Below are 16,289 nucleotides of genomic sequence, written 5' to 3'. Positions count from 1 at the left end.
ACTCCACGCTATTCAGGTACCCTTGATTCATTCCCGAAAATCCTCCACTTTGACCTCGGTAGACAAAAACTGAAATCGTGAGGCTCTGTTATGTTGTGCGACGCCTCCGCAGTTGTACCTTGATAAACGAATTCTTATCACTGGTTGGAGTCCCTCAACACCACCGCTCCTGAGGCTCTCTCCACTTGACCCCCAGAATATCGAATATCTTTCTTTCATCTCGTCCCTCAACAAGCTCTCCCTCAGTGACCTTGACCCGTTGCGGTCCTAGCATCGCATCCTTGTATAAACCCCGATGATTCAGTCGCATTCCTTTCTTGGAAGCCAATAGTCGCATGCTGCGATTAAAGATGTCATTGCCAGTGAAATAGATCAGGGCCGCACCCATCTCTGATTCGGGAACCAGGAGAAAGTCGATCCGGCGCCATACGGGTTTGTAACGTTCCTCGTTGAAGCCGCTGATCTTGGGGAGTACACAGCAGCCATGCCATTTACTTCCGTCGCTGACAGATCGTGATGACGCGAGCCGTGCCACAAGAAAGTCTTCAGCTTCAAGGCGTTGGACAAGACTATCGAGGAAAGGCCTAAGTTCAGCCGATGACTCGGTATTCGACTTGGTGATGATGAAATCGATATCACCTGACGTTTCTGCTCCTCTTCGATAACTACCCCCAATAATCAACTCCACCTGAGGATCAACACGCTGAGCACCTCTTTTCACAACAGCACCCAAGGCCTCAATCTCACGACGCGGAATCCTGGTACGGAGATCATCATAGTGCTCGATGCCTATGAGCTGATTTGGTGAAAGTTTCGCATTCGTTTTCAAGTCGTCCAGTGTCCGGAATCCTTGAGCCAACCACTGCTGGGCCTGACTGTTTCCAACACCATAAATTCCAAGGAACAATTGAAGTGCCTCGTCCATCGGCTCTTTCTGGGCGTACTCAAGTCGCTGGAGTCTATCTGTAGTGACGATTTCTTCAATCTTCTGCGCCAGACGCGGTCCCACACTGGGTAGTCTTTGTGCCTCCTCGGCCGTCGTGATTTTCGCCTCTTGACGCTTTAGGGTGCTGATGACTTTTCGATAGGCGGTTGTTCGCCAGTGATCGTTCACCCGGTTGTAGTAATCAGCCATGGATTGGAGAACCTCGATTGTGCGGGCATTTTGATTCCCCGCTTTGGCGTCTTTCGCCCCGGCTGAGTTGCATGAGAATCGGTCTTCGAAGGTAATGTCTTTGCGACCAGATCTAGTCTTTCTTCGTGACCTTCGTTTGTTGGCCCGTTCATCTTCTGAGCCTGAATGGGATTGTTCTCCGGATTCCAGGTCTTCCAGGTCCGTAACTGTTTGGGCATCATCGTCGTCCGCATCTAATGGGAGGTCCTTATACTCCGACATTATCTTGATGTACTCGGACAGCTCATCCTTATGGCGATCTTCTTCTGGGCGCTGCATAGAGCCACTAGGTTCTTGAACATATATCGTGGAATTTTGTCGGGAGATGGTAGCTCTTTCACTAACCGCAGGATGAGATGAGGCCATCCCCTTAAGATCAAGCACAACTGGCTGGGAATCTGTCGGGATAGGAGTCCTGGCAACTTGGCTGCGACGAGGAGACTCCTCACTCCTTTCAGGAGTCCCCGTGAGAGGAACAAAATCCCACTTCTTCGAATTCCTATGATGCGGTTTCTCTTGCAGAGACTTATTAGACTTCTCAGAGCTTGACGGCAGAGGTGGCAGGTTATCCTCTTCCTGGACTATCGGCTGGCCTGTAAGCCGATACTTATTTTGGCTGCATTGAAGCAGTGCTTTGAATTGGATGCAGTCAACGGGATATTCCTCGTTGACAACTTTAGGCGGGAGGTTCTTGTTCGTATTCTTTAATACGCTCTCGATATCTTTGTACTGTATATGTTTCTCAACAACAATATGAGTTGCAATGCGTGGAGTTCGCACCCATGTTGCACCAAACTCGCGCGCCTTGGTGATACGTAATCGACGAGCTGGTGAAATATCGTCATCGGGGACGTAGTAAAATGTGAGGTCCTTGAAGATCTGCTCACTCTCTGGCCTGAGTTTGATCATACTTTCACGCTTTCGCTTTTTCATTGCTAAGCTCGGGGAAGGCGAGTCGCCTACCATTTGAGCGAGATTTCGTCCCGACGGGAACAGAGGTGTAGACCCGCTCCTAGGAAGTCTTCTCTGTGTCTGCCGTGCAGAGTCAGGGATAGGTGTATCATCGACCAGAATAGCCCCAGCGCTGCGTTGATTCATGAGCGTGCCGAGCTTGCTCTTTTGGCCGATCGCAGTCATCGGAGTGCCTTTGATAACTCTTGTGCCTTCAGCAGGTGCTGGCGTCGGAAGTGAAGTGACCCTTCTAGGTGTCACTCTCAACTTTTGAGATTCACCGTTAGTTAGGTCAAGCACGACAGACTCCTTTGCTGGTGGTTTGGGGCGTGTTTTGGCGGCGAAGAACCTCCGAGAGCGCATCCTTTCTTTTTGTTGGTTCGCATCAAGCTCATCATCGCTATAGAGGGGTTTAAGCTGATCGAAGAAAGCTGCCTTCTCTTGCAGGGAGGTCATGGTGAGGTTCCGGTGTTTGTTTATGGTTGAGAGACTTGCGCAATGAATCGCGACTGAAAAGGCAGAGTTTCGGTCATATCCCAAAATCCCTCACTGATGCCTGACGTAAGATATCGAGGGCCATGTGAGTCTGAGTGTCATAGTAGTGTACAGATTTAGAAGTTCAGGTTGCTGATATGAGTAAAGAGGAGATGTTCAATGTTCATGGTGCATTCAAGACTCAGAGAGATTGCCAAGTTGAAAGATGATTGTTTCGCCTGATTGGCCAGTCTAATGCATGAACCGCTAAAATCGCCAGGCTTCAGCACTGAATCACGGTCCGACCCGCTAATTAACAAGGATAATCGTGAACACGGAAAAGTTGACATGGAGACTAGAGAGGTCCGTGGATGAAAAAATATGCTTTTTGTCTTTGATACTAAAATGTCTATCCAGGCTAATACAATAATGAAACTATATACTATACAACTAAATCATCCAACAAGATCGGTCCAAGAACCGGGGTATCTATAACTCAACAATTCCAAACCCATGGCGCCGTTCGATGCGTACAAATTGACTCAATACATATAGCCCTCCCGCCTGTCATAAGCAACCTCACTGTGGAAACGACACAGGGGCATGCGCGGGCTGGCCACCAAACATGCGAGCATCAATCATAGGGATGTGGTTCTTTTCGTAATGGTGGAACGCCGTAGGATCAGCCGAGTATCGGCTTCCAGACTCGTTGTCAATATCGCTGACGACTTCGCGAGTAAGCTCCACGTAATCGTATGCGAACTCTCCAATCTCGGCATCGTCAATGCCCTGAACTTCGGCATCCGAATCAACTCGTAGACGCAGACCGGGAATGAGGTTCATGAGGAATAGGATGATGCAAGTGACGACGAAGGAGTATAGGCCTCCGCAGATAGAGTCGGCCAGTTGATAACCCATCTGCGCCCAGTGACGTTCAACCCAGCCGCCCTTGATGTGAGAGTAGCCGTCGAGAGCAGCGATGCTGGGTGTGGCGAAGAAGGCGGTGCAGATATTGCCAATCAAACCACCAATGCCGTGGACGGCAAAGATATCGAGTGCATCATCAATTCCAAGGAGGAACTTGACCTTAGTAGCGTAGTTAGAGCCAGCAGCGCCGACAACACCGAAAATGACAGCAGCCCATGGAGGGACGTAACCTAGACTGGTGTTAGCTCATGTTGGTTTTGAAAGATTATGGTCTACTCACCAGAGCCAGGAGTGATGCAGACGAGACCGGCAACAACGCCAGAGCAAAAGCCGACAGTGGAGAACTTTCTCTCCAGACGATAGTCCAAGAGACACCAGGTCATGCCACCGACACAAGCAGCAAGGTTAGTTACGACGGCGGCCATTACGCCACGAAGGTTAGCAGATAGGGCAGAGCCGGCGTTGAAGCCAAACCATCCAACCCAAAGGAAGACCGTTCCGGTCACGATATGAGTAGCATTGTGAGGGCGGTAGTTGAGCTCATGTGTTCCATGACCACTACGCTTGCCCAGCATCATGGAATAAGCCAGAGCAGCGCTTCCAGAAGCGATGTGCACAGGGGTACCTCCAGCAAAATCGAGGCCGCCCATCTTGTTAGACCAGCCATTAGGGTTCCAGGTCCAGCAGGCGATGGGGTCGTACACGACAGTGGCCCACACGAAGATGAAGATAATACAGGGGAGCATGCGGCCACGCTCGGCGACGGCACCGGTAGCGAGAGCGACAGTTAAGGCGGAGAACATGCCCTGGTAAACGGCGAAGAGCATATCGGGGAGATGCGCGGAACCAACCGAGGGCCGGGCCAGGACATCGCGGAAGCCAAAGTTGGCAAGGTCACCGATAAACGGGCCGGCCGTATGCGAGAATGTGAGAGAGAAGCCCCAGAAGAACCATTGGAAGGTTGTCACTGCGGCGCTCATTACTGAGAGCCATATAAGCGACAGAGCCGACTTGCGACGTGCGAGGCCTGAATAGAAGAAGCTATGGGCACAAACGTCAGCAAATGAGACCACTAACCCAATGGAACAGAGCCATAAAGACTTACCCGACGCCAGGAATCATTAACAGCACTAGAGCTGTGGCCGAGAGCATCCAGGCGATATCTCCAGGCTGCGGGCGCAAAATGTCAGCTTGCGGGCGTTCAAGATATTGGAGGGGCCACTATTCAACGTGACCCACTGCCTGTCTCAGGACTTTCTCAGACTCTTTTTTGGGTGAGAGAAGAAAGATGAGAAGACTGAGAGATCAAGAGAAATAGAAAGTGAACAGAGTGAGGATCAAACAGGAGACTATGAGAGACGGAGATAGACAACTCACCTCGTACCAGATATTGACATCCATGTTGAGCGGATTAGCACCTGTTGCGCCTGTACCGTTATACTTGAGCTGTGTTGCTCCTCGAGCATCACCATCGCCTCCCATAGCCATGACGCCGGTTCTGACTTGGGAGGAGTGATATAGAAATAGAAATGCCAACGTCGATAAAGAGGGATGATGTGACAAGGTCAAGGAGGTTGCACTGCGTGACAGCGGAAGTGATAGTGACATGCTGGGCCAACAGTAAAGTAGGAAGAAGGGAGGAAGAGACTCAAAAGATAAGAGATCCAGGCAGGGGGTGCAATTGGTGTTGAGAGTGTGCACGGCTGAGATTGAGAATGTGAGAGAAAAAGGGCGCGATTCCGGTTCAGGCGGGAGAGAGATAAGAGATCCCTGGAGGTGAGCTTGGCTGTGCAACCCCTGGGACGACGTAATATACCGAGTTAGAGTATCTGGTCTGACTCCGTGGGCTTTTGGTTAAGAGGGAAAATATGGAGGAGAGACGACGACGCGAAAAGGGTCTCGAGACTACCGGTACCGCCGTGACGTTTTTTTGGGGCGAGGCAATTCGACTCTGAGCTAGAGTGGGAGACGACAGAATAACCTGAGTAGTCACACATGTCACTCTGGTGATTCAAGACTGCTTTATTCTGTCAACTACTATACAGTGGGGGTCACCCCAGACTAGACGATCCAGTATAGCGGGCGCTTGTCGGTTTGCGGCAGAGTTATCCTTAGTTAAGCCTCGCCACTCTCTTCTCACTCTCACACTACCTATCCTCATCACCAGCCTTCGTCTCAATTGTATTGTGAATGAGCATCCATATGAAGTGCCCGCAAACGAAGGCATCAACTATTACTACGGGCGCACTTTCACTACAACTTAGTTCATGAGCTCACTTAAAGTTTCCCCTTATACTCAGTCCCCTTCTATAACCATTCCAATCCTGTTCGACCACGCCATGTCGCCTCGTAAGGAATTCATCGCAAACTTATCTAGTTCTAGCCCTGACAAGGCTTCGATATGCAGGAACGCATATCAGTCTCCATCGCGGTGGCATCAGGCTTCTCTCACTGCTACGATATCTCGCTTCACTTTCCCAAAAGCTCATGTAAAACTCACGACAAATGGCAAAAACTGCCTATATCAGTCGCTGTAAAACCCCAGATCTTCGTTCTGATAAGACATCATCCCCAGACCCCAACCTGCCCCTGACTGCTTACATGTAATGTAGATCTATTTGCCTCTGGCTTCCCCGGAGATGCAGATTGATGCTCGACAAGGAAGTTACACATAATCCTACACTCACTGTTATCTCTTCACAACTCGCCGCTCACCCGGAGTATAAATGACAGGACTCGACCTTCTTCTCTTGTATAAAAAGCAAAGAAATCGTCAACTCGAGTCAAACCGTCACACATGACGAAACCTCCTCCTAGCCACTGAGCTGAAGCTCACCCATGGTCTCTGATAAGCACTTTCACCTTGATTGGTCCAGCCAAGGTGTGGGGGTCTCATCTTGGACGCCCAGCTTCAATAGACCTCCGGTGAGCGAAGACAGACGTCAAAGCTCAGAGTTCGTCATGTCACATCTCCAGTCTCTCGACAGTCTTTGGAAGGTGGCTTAAATCGTCATGTTCACGTTTCTTATTGTAATGTGATATCTGACATGTCTCGTTTCATCATCATGCTCTGTCTTTCAGGTCAGGCTCCGCCAAGTTAGATGATGAATCCTGGCGAGCATCTCCTCGGACTTCATGACGAGATAAAGCATAAGAAAATGAATGGGATTGTAAATATGCTAATTACGATATCTGAGTTCTGCACTGCCCCTCAGAAGATGAAGTTGACATGTCAAGAATCAGCGGCACTTGAAAGTTTTGGGTGAGATGAAACTCAGCAAAATATTGACAATGACAATAACATTAGTAAAATTTAAAACAGATGCTGTTAGGTCTTATCAGAGATAATAATCCATGCTGTCCAACTCTCCTTACTTGCCCCTGTTCACATGCAGAGAGCCGTTGGAACCTGAATCGTAGCCAGGCAATATGCATATGCATTGTTATGCAGGCATCGCGGTGTAAGAATTATTGAGACTCTAGATCGAGGGGCCGCAAACAGCTGATCAAAGAGCTCGCCAAGGCTATCCTACAATATCCTAAATTTATCTCGGTATTTTTATTACTTTAAGATCGAAGTCTGAGGTTTTCTGCCATCCCGTAGGCTGGCGATCTAGGTCCTTTGGTCGAAAACTATGACAACAACAATAACGTTTCTCTTGCGCCTCAAGTCGAGTGACCTGTTTCTTCCGTTAAATTGTGACTTCAAATAAGGCGTTTTGTTTCACTCAGTGCGTTTACATGGCAAGCATGCCTAATCACGGACACTGGAGCAAGTACCCATCAGGTTCTATTCTGGTCAATCTGTGCAAAACAGAGCTGCATACGCTGTATAGAGATTAGGTCTTTGTAATGAGACACGCTTCTTGATTCCTAGTCGTCATGAACGCTTTCAACGTTTCCACTCGCTGGTCCAGTCATCGTTAGGACATGTCGCAGTTTCCTAGAAGAAACCCTTAGCATCCTCGCAAGTAAGGCCATCCCCTATCTACATCGACTCGATAGGTGTCGCCGTGCCAATGAATGCTTCTTCATTGTTTTGCTTCAAAAACAGTGACTGCCAGAAAGCCGTCTCAATTACACTAAAAAGAAGCCAGGCGACTACCATGACAAAAATCCTATGGCAAACCCGCGTGTACTAAAGGGGTTTCTGCATAAGCTCAAGTCTCTTCTTATACCATTCTGCGCAGATTTTGGAAGAAATGGCGTACAGGACCTGATTTCGCATTAGTTTATGTTTCTCAGCACGTCTCAAAAACCTACAGTCTCAGCAATATCAATGAGTGGCACCAGTAACCAAACACGAATGAGAATATCGGGGCCACTGAGGCTATCGGCGAACCAGACACCAGGCCACCAAGGCCAATACTGCAGCTTTATATAAAGGGAACACTCTACAAGGATTCCCATGACCACCAAGCTACAGAATCCCATTAATGTCGATGCCCAAGGCCCTGGCCCTTCGTTGCATAATATACAACAGTAGGAGAACATCCCCATGCCAGACACTTCGATGTCCCAGCGCTAAAAATAACTCATAAGCAAACTAACGAGCTTGAACGGAATAGCAACTACTCACATTATGTCTGATTGGTTCCAGAGTGCCTATGACTAGAAAGCTCACGAGTACTCGACCAACTGACTGGAGGTGGTCGTTTCCAACAGTCTCACCAAATCCAGGTAGAGGCTCTGTACGAGTGAACAGAATCCCCAGAGACATATAGTACAGAGCATCAAGGTACTTCCAGGCAAAGTTGAAGAAGGACTGCTGGGTGGTAGTGTATCGACCAGTCGATTTCTTCCGGAGTCGTTGTGCCACCGCTATGTTCTGAAGAGTTCTATTCCCGTTGGACAGTTTCGCATTCCCATTTTGGGTCGACTCCTTTTCAAAATGAACTGCTCGAGGCTTGCCATTGGCACCTTGGGCGGGCTTCTTCCGGCCCTTGTTGGTTTTTTTCCCTTTCGCATTGCCGTTTCTGGATTCAACTTCCTTCGTGATGCCGTTCTCCTCTACGGGCTTTTCGAGATCGGCCGCCTCGATGTTCCCACTGAACTTGGCCACGCCTTCTTCTACTCCTCGACAATAGTCTTGAAGTCCGTTTGAATAGGGGCGTGCAACAAAATACATTGAGAGGCAAATAGTCGCAAATTCGACCTCGTTAATATAGCTCGTAGAAATTCCATGGCTGGAGAGAAGCTTCCGGATGCTGGTAAGAGGAATTGTCAAGAGTGAAAAGACCCAGTAGAGGGCGTGATGCTTGAACGAGAGCATTGCGTTCAATCAAGCTTGGGGGTTAAAGGATAGTAGAAATGCTTTGGCTTGAATTATTATGGTACACACAATGTGACAAGTTGAAAGAAATAAGTCTTGAAATCGTTACATGTTGTAAAATGCGAGAGTAATGAACAAGTTAGCAAAGTGTATGGCAACTTCCAAATCGGGTTGTAAATGGCCTCAACAGCAATCGCGACCACGATGGCATAGAGCGACTTCCAATCGTGTTTCGAGATAGTTTTAACAGAAATCGCCCCTGCCTTTGAACCAACTAGGTACCTTATGTAGAGGAGCAAACACCAGAACTTGAGAACGTGAAGCTTTCTACACTAAGATTATACAAATTATCAAACAGCGTGCACAGACACAAGGCAAACACTCGTCACAGATTTGATGTACTTGAATATGCATTATAATTAAACTCGATTGATATACAACGGTTGACTTGACCGGTTGGTTATCCATTCCAATATCCTACAAACCAACAGGTTGCAAACACCCCGACAAACCCATAGTCAAACGAGAATACAAAACATTATACACACAATAAACACGTCCTTTTGCGGTCTGTGTTCGATGCAAAACAAGTATCAACTAGTCAACACAAATGTTTCCCAAGCGCTCCTTTTCCAATGCACGCGTATGTGAGCGCGATGATAGGTACCCAATAGAGTACTCCAAGACTCTTTAAAGTCCGTGTAGAATGCGTGCCCGAGTCTTTGTTTACTGGTCGCTGAGAATCATTACCAAATAATGATGATGGTAAAATCAGATAACTCCGTCTCGCTAAATGCAACATGGGCACCAACCGTGAAAGGTGCTCCCATCATGATACTCCAATCCATGTGGTCTTATTTATTCACATTCCTTCTCTTTCAAACGCTGCCACTAAGCGTCTTAAATCTATCCTCAAATGATTTCATTTGCTCTTGCTCCAGAAGCTTCTGTAGGCGTCGTGTCTCGCGGACAGCGGCCTCTCGCTCATCTTGCAGGTTGAGCACCTCAATCTGGGCGGTGCTCATCCTGGCCACGACGTCCTGCATCTCTTGCTCAGCGTCCTCGAGTGCCTTCTCCAACTCAGCAATGCGGTTGCGGAGCACCTCCATCTGGGCGGCATCCTCAAAAGACTTCTCGGGCAGGCGAGGGGAGCGTAGAGCGCCAGGGAATCGTGGCGATAGGGGGCTGAGGAGTGAAGGCTTGCGGTTGGCCTGAAAGTTAGGAGATCGGGGGCCGCTGAGTCCGGTGTTGTTGCTCATGCGCTGGAGCTGGGCATTATGCGCCTCGCGAATAGCAGCAATCTCCTCCTCGTGACGGTTGACACGATCTTCAGATGCTGACTGGGCAGCGATGAGTTGCTCTTCCATAGACTTGAGCCGGACTTGTAGGTCAGCGATTCGATCCGAGTTAGCCTTGCGATCGTTGTCGCCTCGCACGACAGCGTTAGAGAGACGCTCTCGAAGCTGAGCATTTGCCGCCAGTTGTTGTTGAACCTGGGTTGCAAGCTCTCCAACTCGACGAGCAGAGTCGTTAAGCTCGTCGGCAAGAGCGCGCTCACTTTCCATAGTCTTGACCTCGTATTCGCTCATGGTATCATACTGATTTTTGAGATTCTCAACCTCGTGTTGAGCGGCATCGCGTTCAGAGACTGCAATGGACAGAGTGCGCTCTAGTCGCTGAACAGCGAGCTGAGTCTTCTCATCGCCAACGGTCTCATGCTCGAGCTGCTTGATCCGCTCGAGTGACTCAGCATAAGCAGCCTTGAGCTCATTGTAGGCCTTGGCAAGCGACTCAGATGTAACCGGCGTACTCAGGTTACCAAACGAGCTGCTTGCGTTGCTGGAGCCACTTGAGCGGGCGAATGATTCGGGAATAAGGATGTCCTTCTCCTTGAGGAGGTTGCGAAGCAAAGAAATTTCCTCTTCAGCCTTATCCAAATCCATCTTCAGTCCGCCCAGACCGCTTTCGACCTGCCACTTCTGCTCAAGCGCATCTTCAGCTCGGCGACGAAGAACGTTGATCTCTGTGCGCAGGTTTGAAATTTCTCTTTCAAACCCGGCCTTCCGTGGAGATGCTGAGAGGAGCCTCTCTCGTTCGTTCTGTAGCATTCTGATCTTCTTTTCGTTTTCGCGGTTCTGAAACTCTTGTCGATCAAGGAGGTTTTTCAGTGCCTTGTGGAGGGCATCTCTCTGGGCCTCGACATCCTTTAGTCGCTCAGAAAGGGACTCTCTGGACTCGTTCTGTAGGTTCTTAACACTGTTAGACCTTGATAGACCCGAGGGTCGTTGGCCACGGAACGAGCCAGTCGCAACCGAGTTTGATCGGGCAAGGCCGCCACCAAAACCGCCAGACATGGCACGAGACATGCGGTTCATTGAAGGCGTTGGGGAACCAGATCTTGATGAGCCTCGTAAGTTGTCGTATTCTTTCCTGAGCATATGGAGCTCTTGCTGCATTTTGGAGGACTCGTAGGTCAAGTTCGAGTATTCAGCAGCCTCTATCTCGAGGCCCTCGACACGAGCCCTCAGTTGGGGAACAACTTCGTCGCGAAGGTTATCTCGCTCACTGGTAGCCTCGTGAAGCTCTCCCCTGATGGCATTGATGAGGTCCTCAAAGTTGTTCTTAACAACACGCTCCTCAGACAGTCGCCTCCTGAGATCGCCGCATGTAGTCTCGAGATCCTTAAGTCGACCACTGGCATCCTGATTATTCAATTGCGCCAGGTCGATTTGCGATGCTTTTTCGGCAAGCTCTTTGATCTGGTGGTCGAGCGCTTTTCGTTTGCCCCTTTCATCCTGAAGCTTATTTGTGAGCTCTAATCTTATCGAGGCCTTCTCTTGTTCGGCCCTCCTTTGAATCTTCTCAAGTTCCTCTCGACTCGGTTCGGCTTCACTCATCTTTGCCGAACTATAACCCGAGTCGGAGTAATAATCGCTTGACCTCTTACCGGGAGCTTGAGGGTTGTTGACTTGTTCCTGGAGTCGATCTACCAGGTCTTCCAGATCCATCTCGCGCCGGATTGAGCTTGCCAGCTCGGCGCTGATGGCCTTTAATTCATCTTCCATTTCGTCGATTTGCGCGTAAGTAGGGGACTGTGAAACCGATGAGTATGAGTTACGAGAGCTCGAGATATCCGTCACGCTTGAGGAATCTTCGCGAATATAATAAGGGTTGCTAACCGTAGAATAGGGGGTATCATTGGCCGCGCCGCGTTTCGAAGGGGAGATTGGCGATGATGTGGACGAAAATTCCGTCGCAGAGGGAGATGGTGATGGTGCTGCCCAGTGGAAAAGAGAAGCGAATGGTGAATTCTGGCTCGGCGACTTGGGTAATGGTTTGTTGAGCTGTGGTGTTCCTTGACCTGAGGGGGAATGTGGTTCATCCGGTGATGTGTCGTAGTTCGCAACGTCAATTGTGACCTTGTCGAGTTTGAGATGTGGTGGTGTTGGCTTTGGAACAAACATGGGGGCGGAAGCGAGAGTCTGTTCTGATATAGTATCGTCAGATGCAGGTGATCGGGTTCCTTGAACCTCTGTTTCAGAGCGATCGGTTGGCTCGGCAGTTTTAGGAACAATGGCGGTTTCTTTGTCGCTTGAATGAATCTTCTGGACCTTGTCGTCGTCGCTATCGCTCCCATCAAGGATGGTCTCGGAGGTAATGTCTGGTGCAGAATCTAATTTTGAGTCTGATATCAAATCATCATACCCATCCAGGACGTCAGAGAAGTCTGAACTTGAGATGGTAGGGCTGTGTCCTGGAATGTTTTGTGATCCAGGGGTTGTCGCGGCAAGGGACGCCAGGTTGGCGTCGGGAGCTCTACCAGAGGAATTCCAGTTAGCCACAGATTCTGCAAGGGAAGTGAGGGGAAGTCCGGTTGGCCGTGTAAGACATGGACACAAAGGGACAAAGAATCAAGTTGACAAGAGGACTCACGGGGCAGCTGGTGGTGCGGCGCGTTGCGCAGGAGAGAATTCGTAGAGGGTCGGACTGTCGACTGAACAAGGTCTCGCGAATCTCTGGCTCGGCTTTCCAAGGTCCAGAGGTGACGGCAAGGGAGATCCCGACGCAGAGTATCGCAATGCCAATGCTGATGCTGATGATGACAGAGGTTTGCGCTTAATTGGACCTCTGATGGGAGACTGAACGGAACCGGAAGGCGACGCAATAGAGCCGGAGACGGAGGACGAGCCGGGTAGGACGTCTACCGTCTGAGATCGAGCGTGTGCGGGAGAGGATTTCGGAGAAGGTGGATGCGACTCTTTTTCGATTTGAAGCGGGTGGGCTGATGGTGAGGATAATGGAATAGAGTTATCGGCAGGGACAAAGGAAGTTGTAGCAGATGTTGCAGATGGGACGTCGACAGGAGGTGTCTTGGTATCAGAACGAGTATCAGATGTCGCAGAAGGCTCCGTTACTCCAGACCCCGGAGCGGAGGCCAGGGCGGGTTCCATATTTGGAAGATATACCGGTCCTCGCTACGAGCCACCCAAAGGTACCGTACTATACGGTTCGTGAGGTCTTGGGTAGTAGAGCCGCGGCGGTAAGAGAGTGAAGCTGGTGTGTGTGCGTGATGGGAGGTGTGAAAGAGAAGAAGGGAGTGGGGTGTGTGACGAGTGAGGCGACGACGTATCGACGGCTGACCCAGGGGCCACCAGCAAGCGATAGGTAGTGAGGTTCAGGTAGTATAGTACAGTAGTAGTAGCAATACTAATGTCTTATCACCGGAATAAGGCCTCAATCACCAACGTGTGAGGGAGGAAAGAAGTGAAATTTGGCCCCTGGGATGAAGCGAAGGGAGCGAGAATGGATGGAAAACAAGCCCAGCAACTAAAGAGAGGAGAATTGCGACGATGGCTGGGGACCATGCACGATAGTCTAAGCTAAGGTCAGGGGTCCGATAATTACAGCTCTGTTAGCTTGGCCTCTCACCAGCCAAAAGGGATCCAACCCCTGATCCGCAAGCGTGAACTCCCCACAAGGCTTTATGTTTGGCCAAAAGCTCTCGAACTGGTTGGTTTGCTGATTTCTTATGTGAGGGGCTAATTGGATCTCGGAAGAGGGACAAGAGGAATGATGAGGCTTGGAAGCAGAGCTGGTCTAGGTCCTTTGACGTCTTTCATCGCATTGGATCGCAATTAATAAAGGAGTGACCAGTCAAAGACTGTTTTCGCAAAGAAACAATCTGTGCCTGAAGAACATGAGCGGGCTAATCAACCAATTGCAATTAAACGACCAGGGGTTATTTGTGGTGAAGGTGGTGACAGAGATGGTAGAGTACCTGCGCTAGCGCCATAACCTAGGCGCTACCATGACCACAACGTTCAGGGGTATTAAGGTGGTGAGCCAGATTCGATTGATTGCGCCGCGCAAAGAGCGGCATGTTCAGACCAATTCGGACCATCCAAACTCTTTGAGTGGATGGTTACGATGTTACCTTCCAGATATTAACTGTCGATCGCTTTAAATGGACAATCCTTTGTCTTGGAGTGGCACAGCTTCCACTGAATATGTTTTTTTCCTGCGCGTAGAAGGAGAAACAGCTCAGGGTCCCCTATTATCCGTCTTATGAATATCATCTCATCTGTTTGTCCATCAACTATACATAAAGTAAACGGAACGAGAGCGATCTATCATCGGCCAATCTGTGGTCAATGCCTCAGGTAGCGGTTGGACGAGGCATGGACAAGACTAAAAACAGGGTTAATAAACATAGAAGTTCAGGGATCATCTGTCCTCGGCCGCGTTCTTTCAAAAAAAGCATTGTTCCACGACAGCGCGTAATTATGTTACCGTTATATCGTGGAGGCGGCTATCAAAACATTCCATGATTCTATGCATATGCAAGTAGCCGCTCGTCAGCGGGTGAAACTCCTTTTCTCTTTCTTTTCTTCTTCTATGGATGGAAGCACTTAAACTTGCAGGCGCACTCGTTGCTGTAGTTGTTGATCAATTCGCTTGTGTAATATCAAGACAACCTTGATGATTCCCAGTTACTGCTTCAGCTCTACCGCCTCATAGCCCAGGGGTCGTGGGTTACCCCTTGTCTAGCGCTTCACGTGCTCGACAGGGAGTCTAATAAGCTGTTAGACAAAAATAAGAGAAGGCGTTTAGCCCATGGCAAACATCCACGAACCAACGTCGAGCTTCGATATCCTCCGTTGGCATTTATTTTATTTTACGAAAATTATACGTTACCCCGGTGCAGTGCAGAAAACAAGCGGTGAAGATTGTCGACGCGAACTAATTCTCGGTGGTTCATCGAGGCATTTGACTCTTATTTGGTGCCTGATCCGTCGATAACTTGTATAGTAAAGGCACTTGTAGATATTTGAACGAACTCACCACAGGGTGTTTCCCTGCTGTATTCTCGTATTGTAGCAGAAATGACATCTTCTTTTTCAGGGTCTTTTTACTGTGTTCTTGTCTATTGCCGACTGGAACTCTATTGTCATGACAAGCCAGGATTCGGCAGTCAAACCGGAGAATAGAATCGAACGATGTTGAACTTACAGTATAAGCAAGCCACGGAATAGTTTCGTATCATGTTCTCGTCTGGACACTCTGCAGTATTCAAGTTAGAGGTTTCTTGAGTCATGGTAAGTCCATCTGTTGGCTGTTGCATGGACCACTCCATCTCATGCTATCCAAGGCTAAGAAGTCTGTCGTGCAGCAGCACAAACCTCTCCAGCCACAGGCTAATACGCACATTATCATGTAGTTGTAGTTGTAGTTGTAGTTGTACGTTGTAGCTTCATATTACCATTATAAACGGAGAGTTTCCTGGCGCCAAACGCTCGCATCCAGCAAATACCACGGCAAACTGCCGATCCTTACACCACACAAGGATACATCGGAAGGCTGCCAAAATCGACAGCAAATGCAACTACCGACCTTGCTTTTTCTATCAAAAACCCTCATGATCATTCTCCCCCCACTGACTCGAAATTAGGTGGCGCTTTGAGCGGCTCGTGGTCTAATGTTGATCGATCTGCTAGTTACAGTCTCACACTCCTTCCATGCGACCTGGAGCGTTGAAATCGCAACGACGCTATCGTTGCTGTTTCGACGACGTTAAATTCTAGCGCATCGCAATCTCCCCTATGGTATGGGGATAGGCTGCCTCTCTCTGAGCTTGGTGTCGAAGCGATGAGTATAGGGTATGAGTATTGCTCAATCGCAAAGCCTTGGTGAGAGTTTGAACTTTTGTAGTGAACCACCAACAAAGCCTGATGCAGTTTCAGCTTAATAATTGGCTTCTCTTCGGTATTGTCCAAAGATTAAGTCTAGACTTGAGTTGCATGCCTCTAGTAGATTCTCATGGCTTGATGATGAAGCATGTTGCCCCCATTAGTGAGACACCATAATCAAGATAAACGGTTCCAAATTCGCCGAGACCTTCGATCCAGTCTAGCCAGTGCTGAACCCACCCCGATATGTGACCAGTGACAGTACCAATAACCCGGGAGGCGGGAGAATCTCCATGCTGAGACA

General features: G+C 49.1%; 4 protein-coding genes across 4 annotated transcripts; all 4 read right to left on the bottom strand.

The window, feature by feature from the left end:
- Window positions 1-154: 154 nt before the first annotated feature.
- BKA55DRAFT_498765 (uncharacterized protein) lies at window positions 155-2,581 on the bottom strand (the record flags this gene model as incomplete). The annotated part of the gene is made up of 1 exon (XM_046186582.1): window positions 155-2,581. The coding sequence occupies one exon, from the start codon at window positions 2,579-2,581 to the stop codon at window positions 155-157; it is 2,427 nt and encodes an 808-aa protein (XP_046056827.1).
- Window positions 2,582-3,178: 597 nt separating this feature from the next.
- On the bottom strand, window positions 3,179-5,014 carry BKA55DRAFT_498333 (ammonium transporter AmtB-like domain-containing protein; the record flags this gene model as incomplete). Its single annotated transcript, XM_046186539.1, has 4 exons — window positions 3,179-3,756; window positions 3,807-4,567; window positions 4,632-4,696; window positions 4,904-5,014. The coding sequence occupies 4 exons, from the start codon at window positions 5,012-5,014 to the stop codon at window positions 3,179-3,181; spliced, it is 1,515 nt and encodes a 504-aa protein (XP_046056826.1).
- Window positions 5,015-7,664: 2,650 nt separating this feature from the next.
- Window positions 7,665-8,798, bottom strand: BKA55DRAFT_588590 (uncharacterized protein; the record flags this gene model as incomplete). The annotated part of the gene is made up of 4 exons (XM_046194817.1): window positions 7,665-7,742; window positions 7,790-7,894; window positions 8,106-8,137; window positions 8,198-8,798. The coding sequence occupies 4 exons, from the start codon at window positions 8,796-8,798 to the stop codon at window positions 7,665-7,667; spliced, it is 816 nt and encodes a 271-aa protein (XP_046056825.1).
- An 878-nt stretch (window positions 8,799-9,676) lies between these two features.
- Window positions 9,677-13,249, bottom strand: BKA55DRAFT_683131 (uncharacterized protein; the record flags this gene model as incomplete). The annotated part of the gene is made up of 2 exons (XM_046198458.1): window positions 9,677-12,614; window positions 12,732-13,249. 2 exons carry the CDS (start codon window positions 13,247-13,249, stop codon window positions 9,677-9,679), a joined length of 3,456 nt encoding a protein of 1,151 aa, XP_046056824.1.
- Between the last annotated feature and the right edge of the window lie 3,040 nt (window positions 13,250-16,289).

This window comes from Fusarium redolens, assembly GCF_020744475.1.
Source record: "Fusarium redolens strain MPI-CAGE-AT-0023 chromosome Unknown BKA55scaffold_1, whole genome shotgun sequence".
Taxonomy (NCBI): Eukaryota; Fungi; Ascomycota; class Sordariomycetes; order Hypocreales; family Nectriaceae; genus Fusarium; species Fusarium redolens.
Note: the sequence above shows the minus strand (reverse complement) of the source record. Positions and strands in the feature narration are given on the sequence as shown.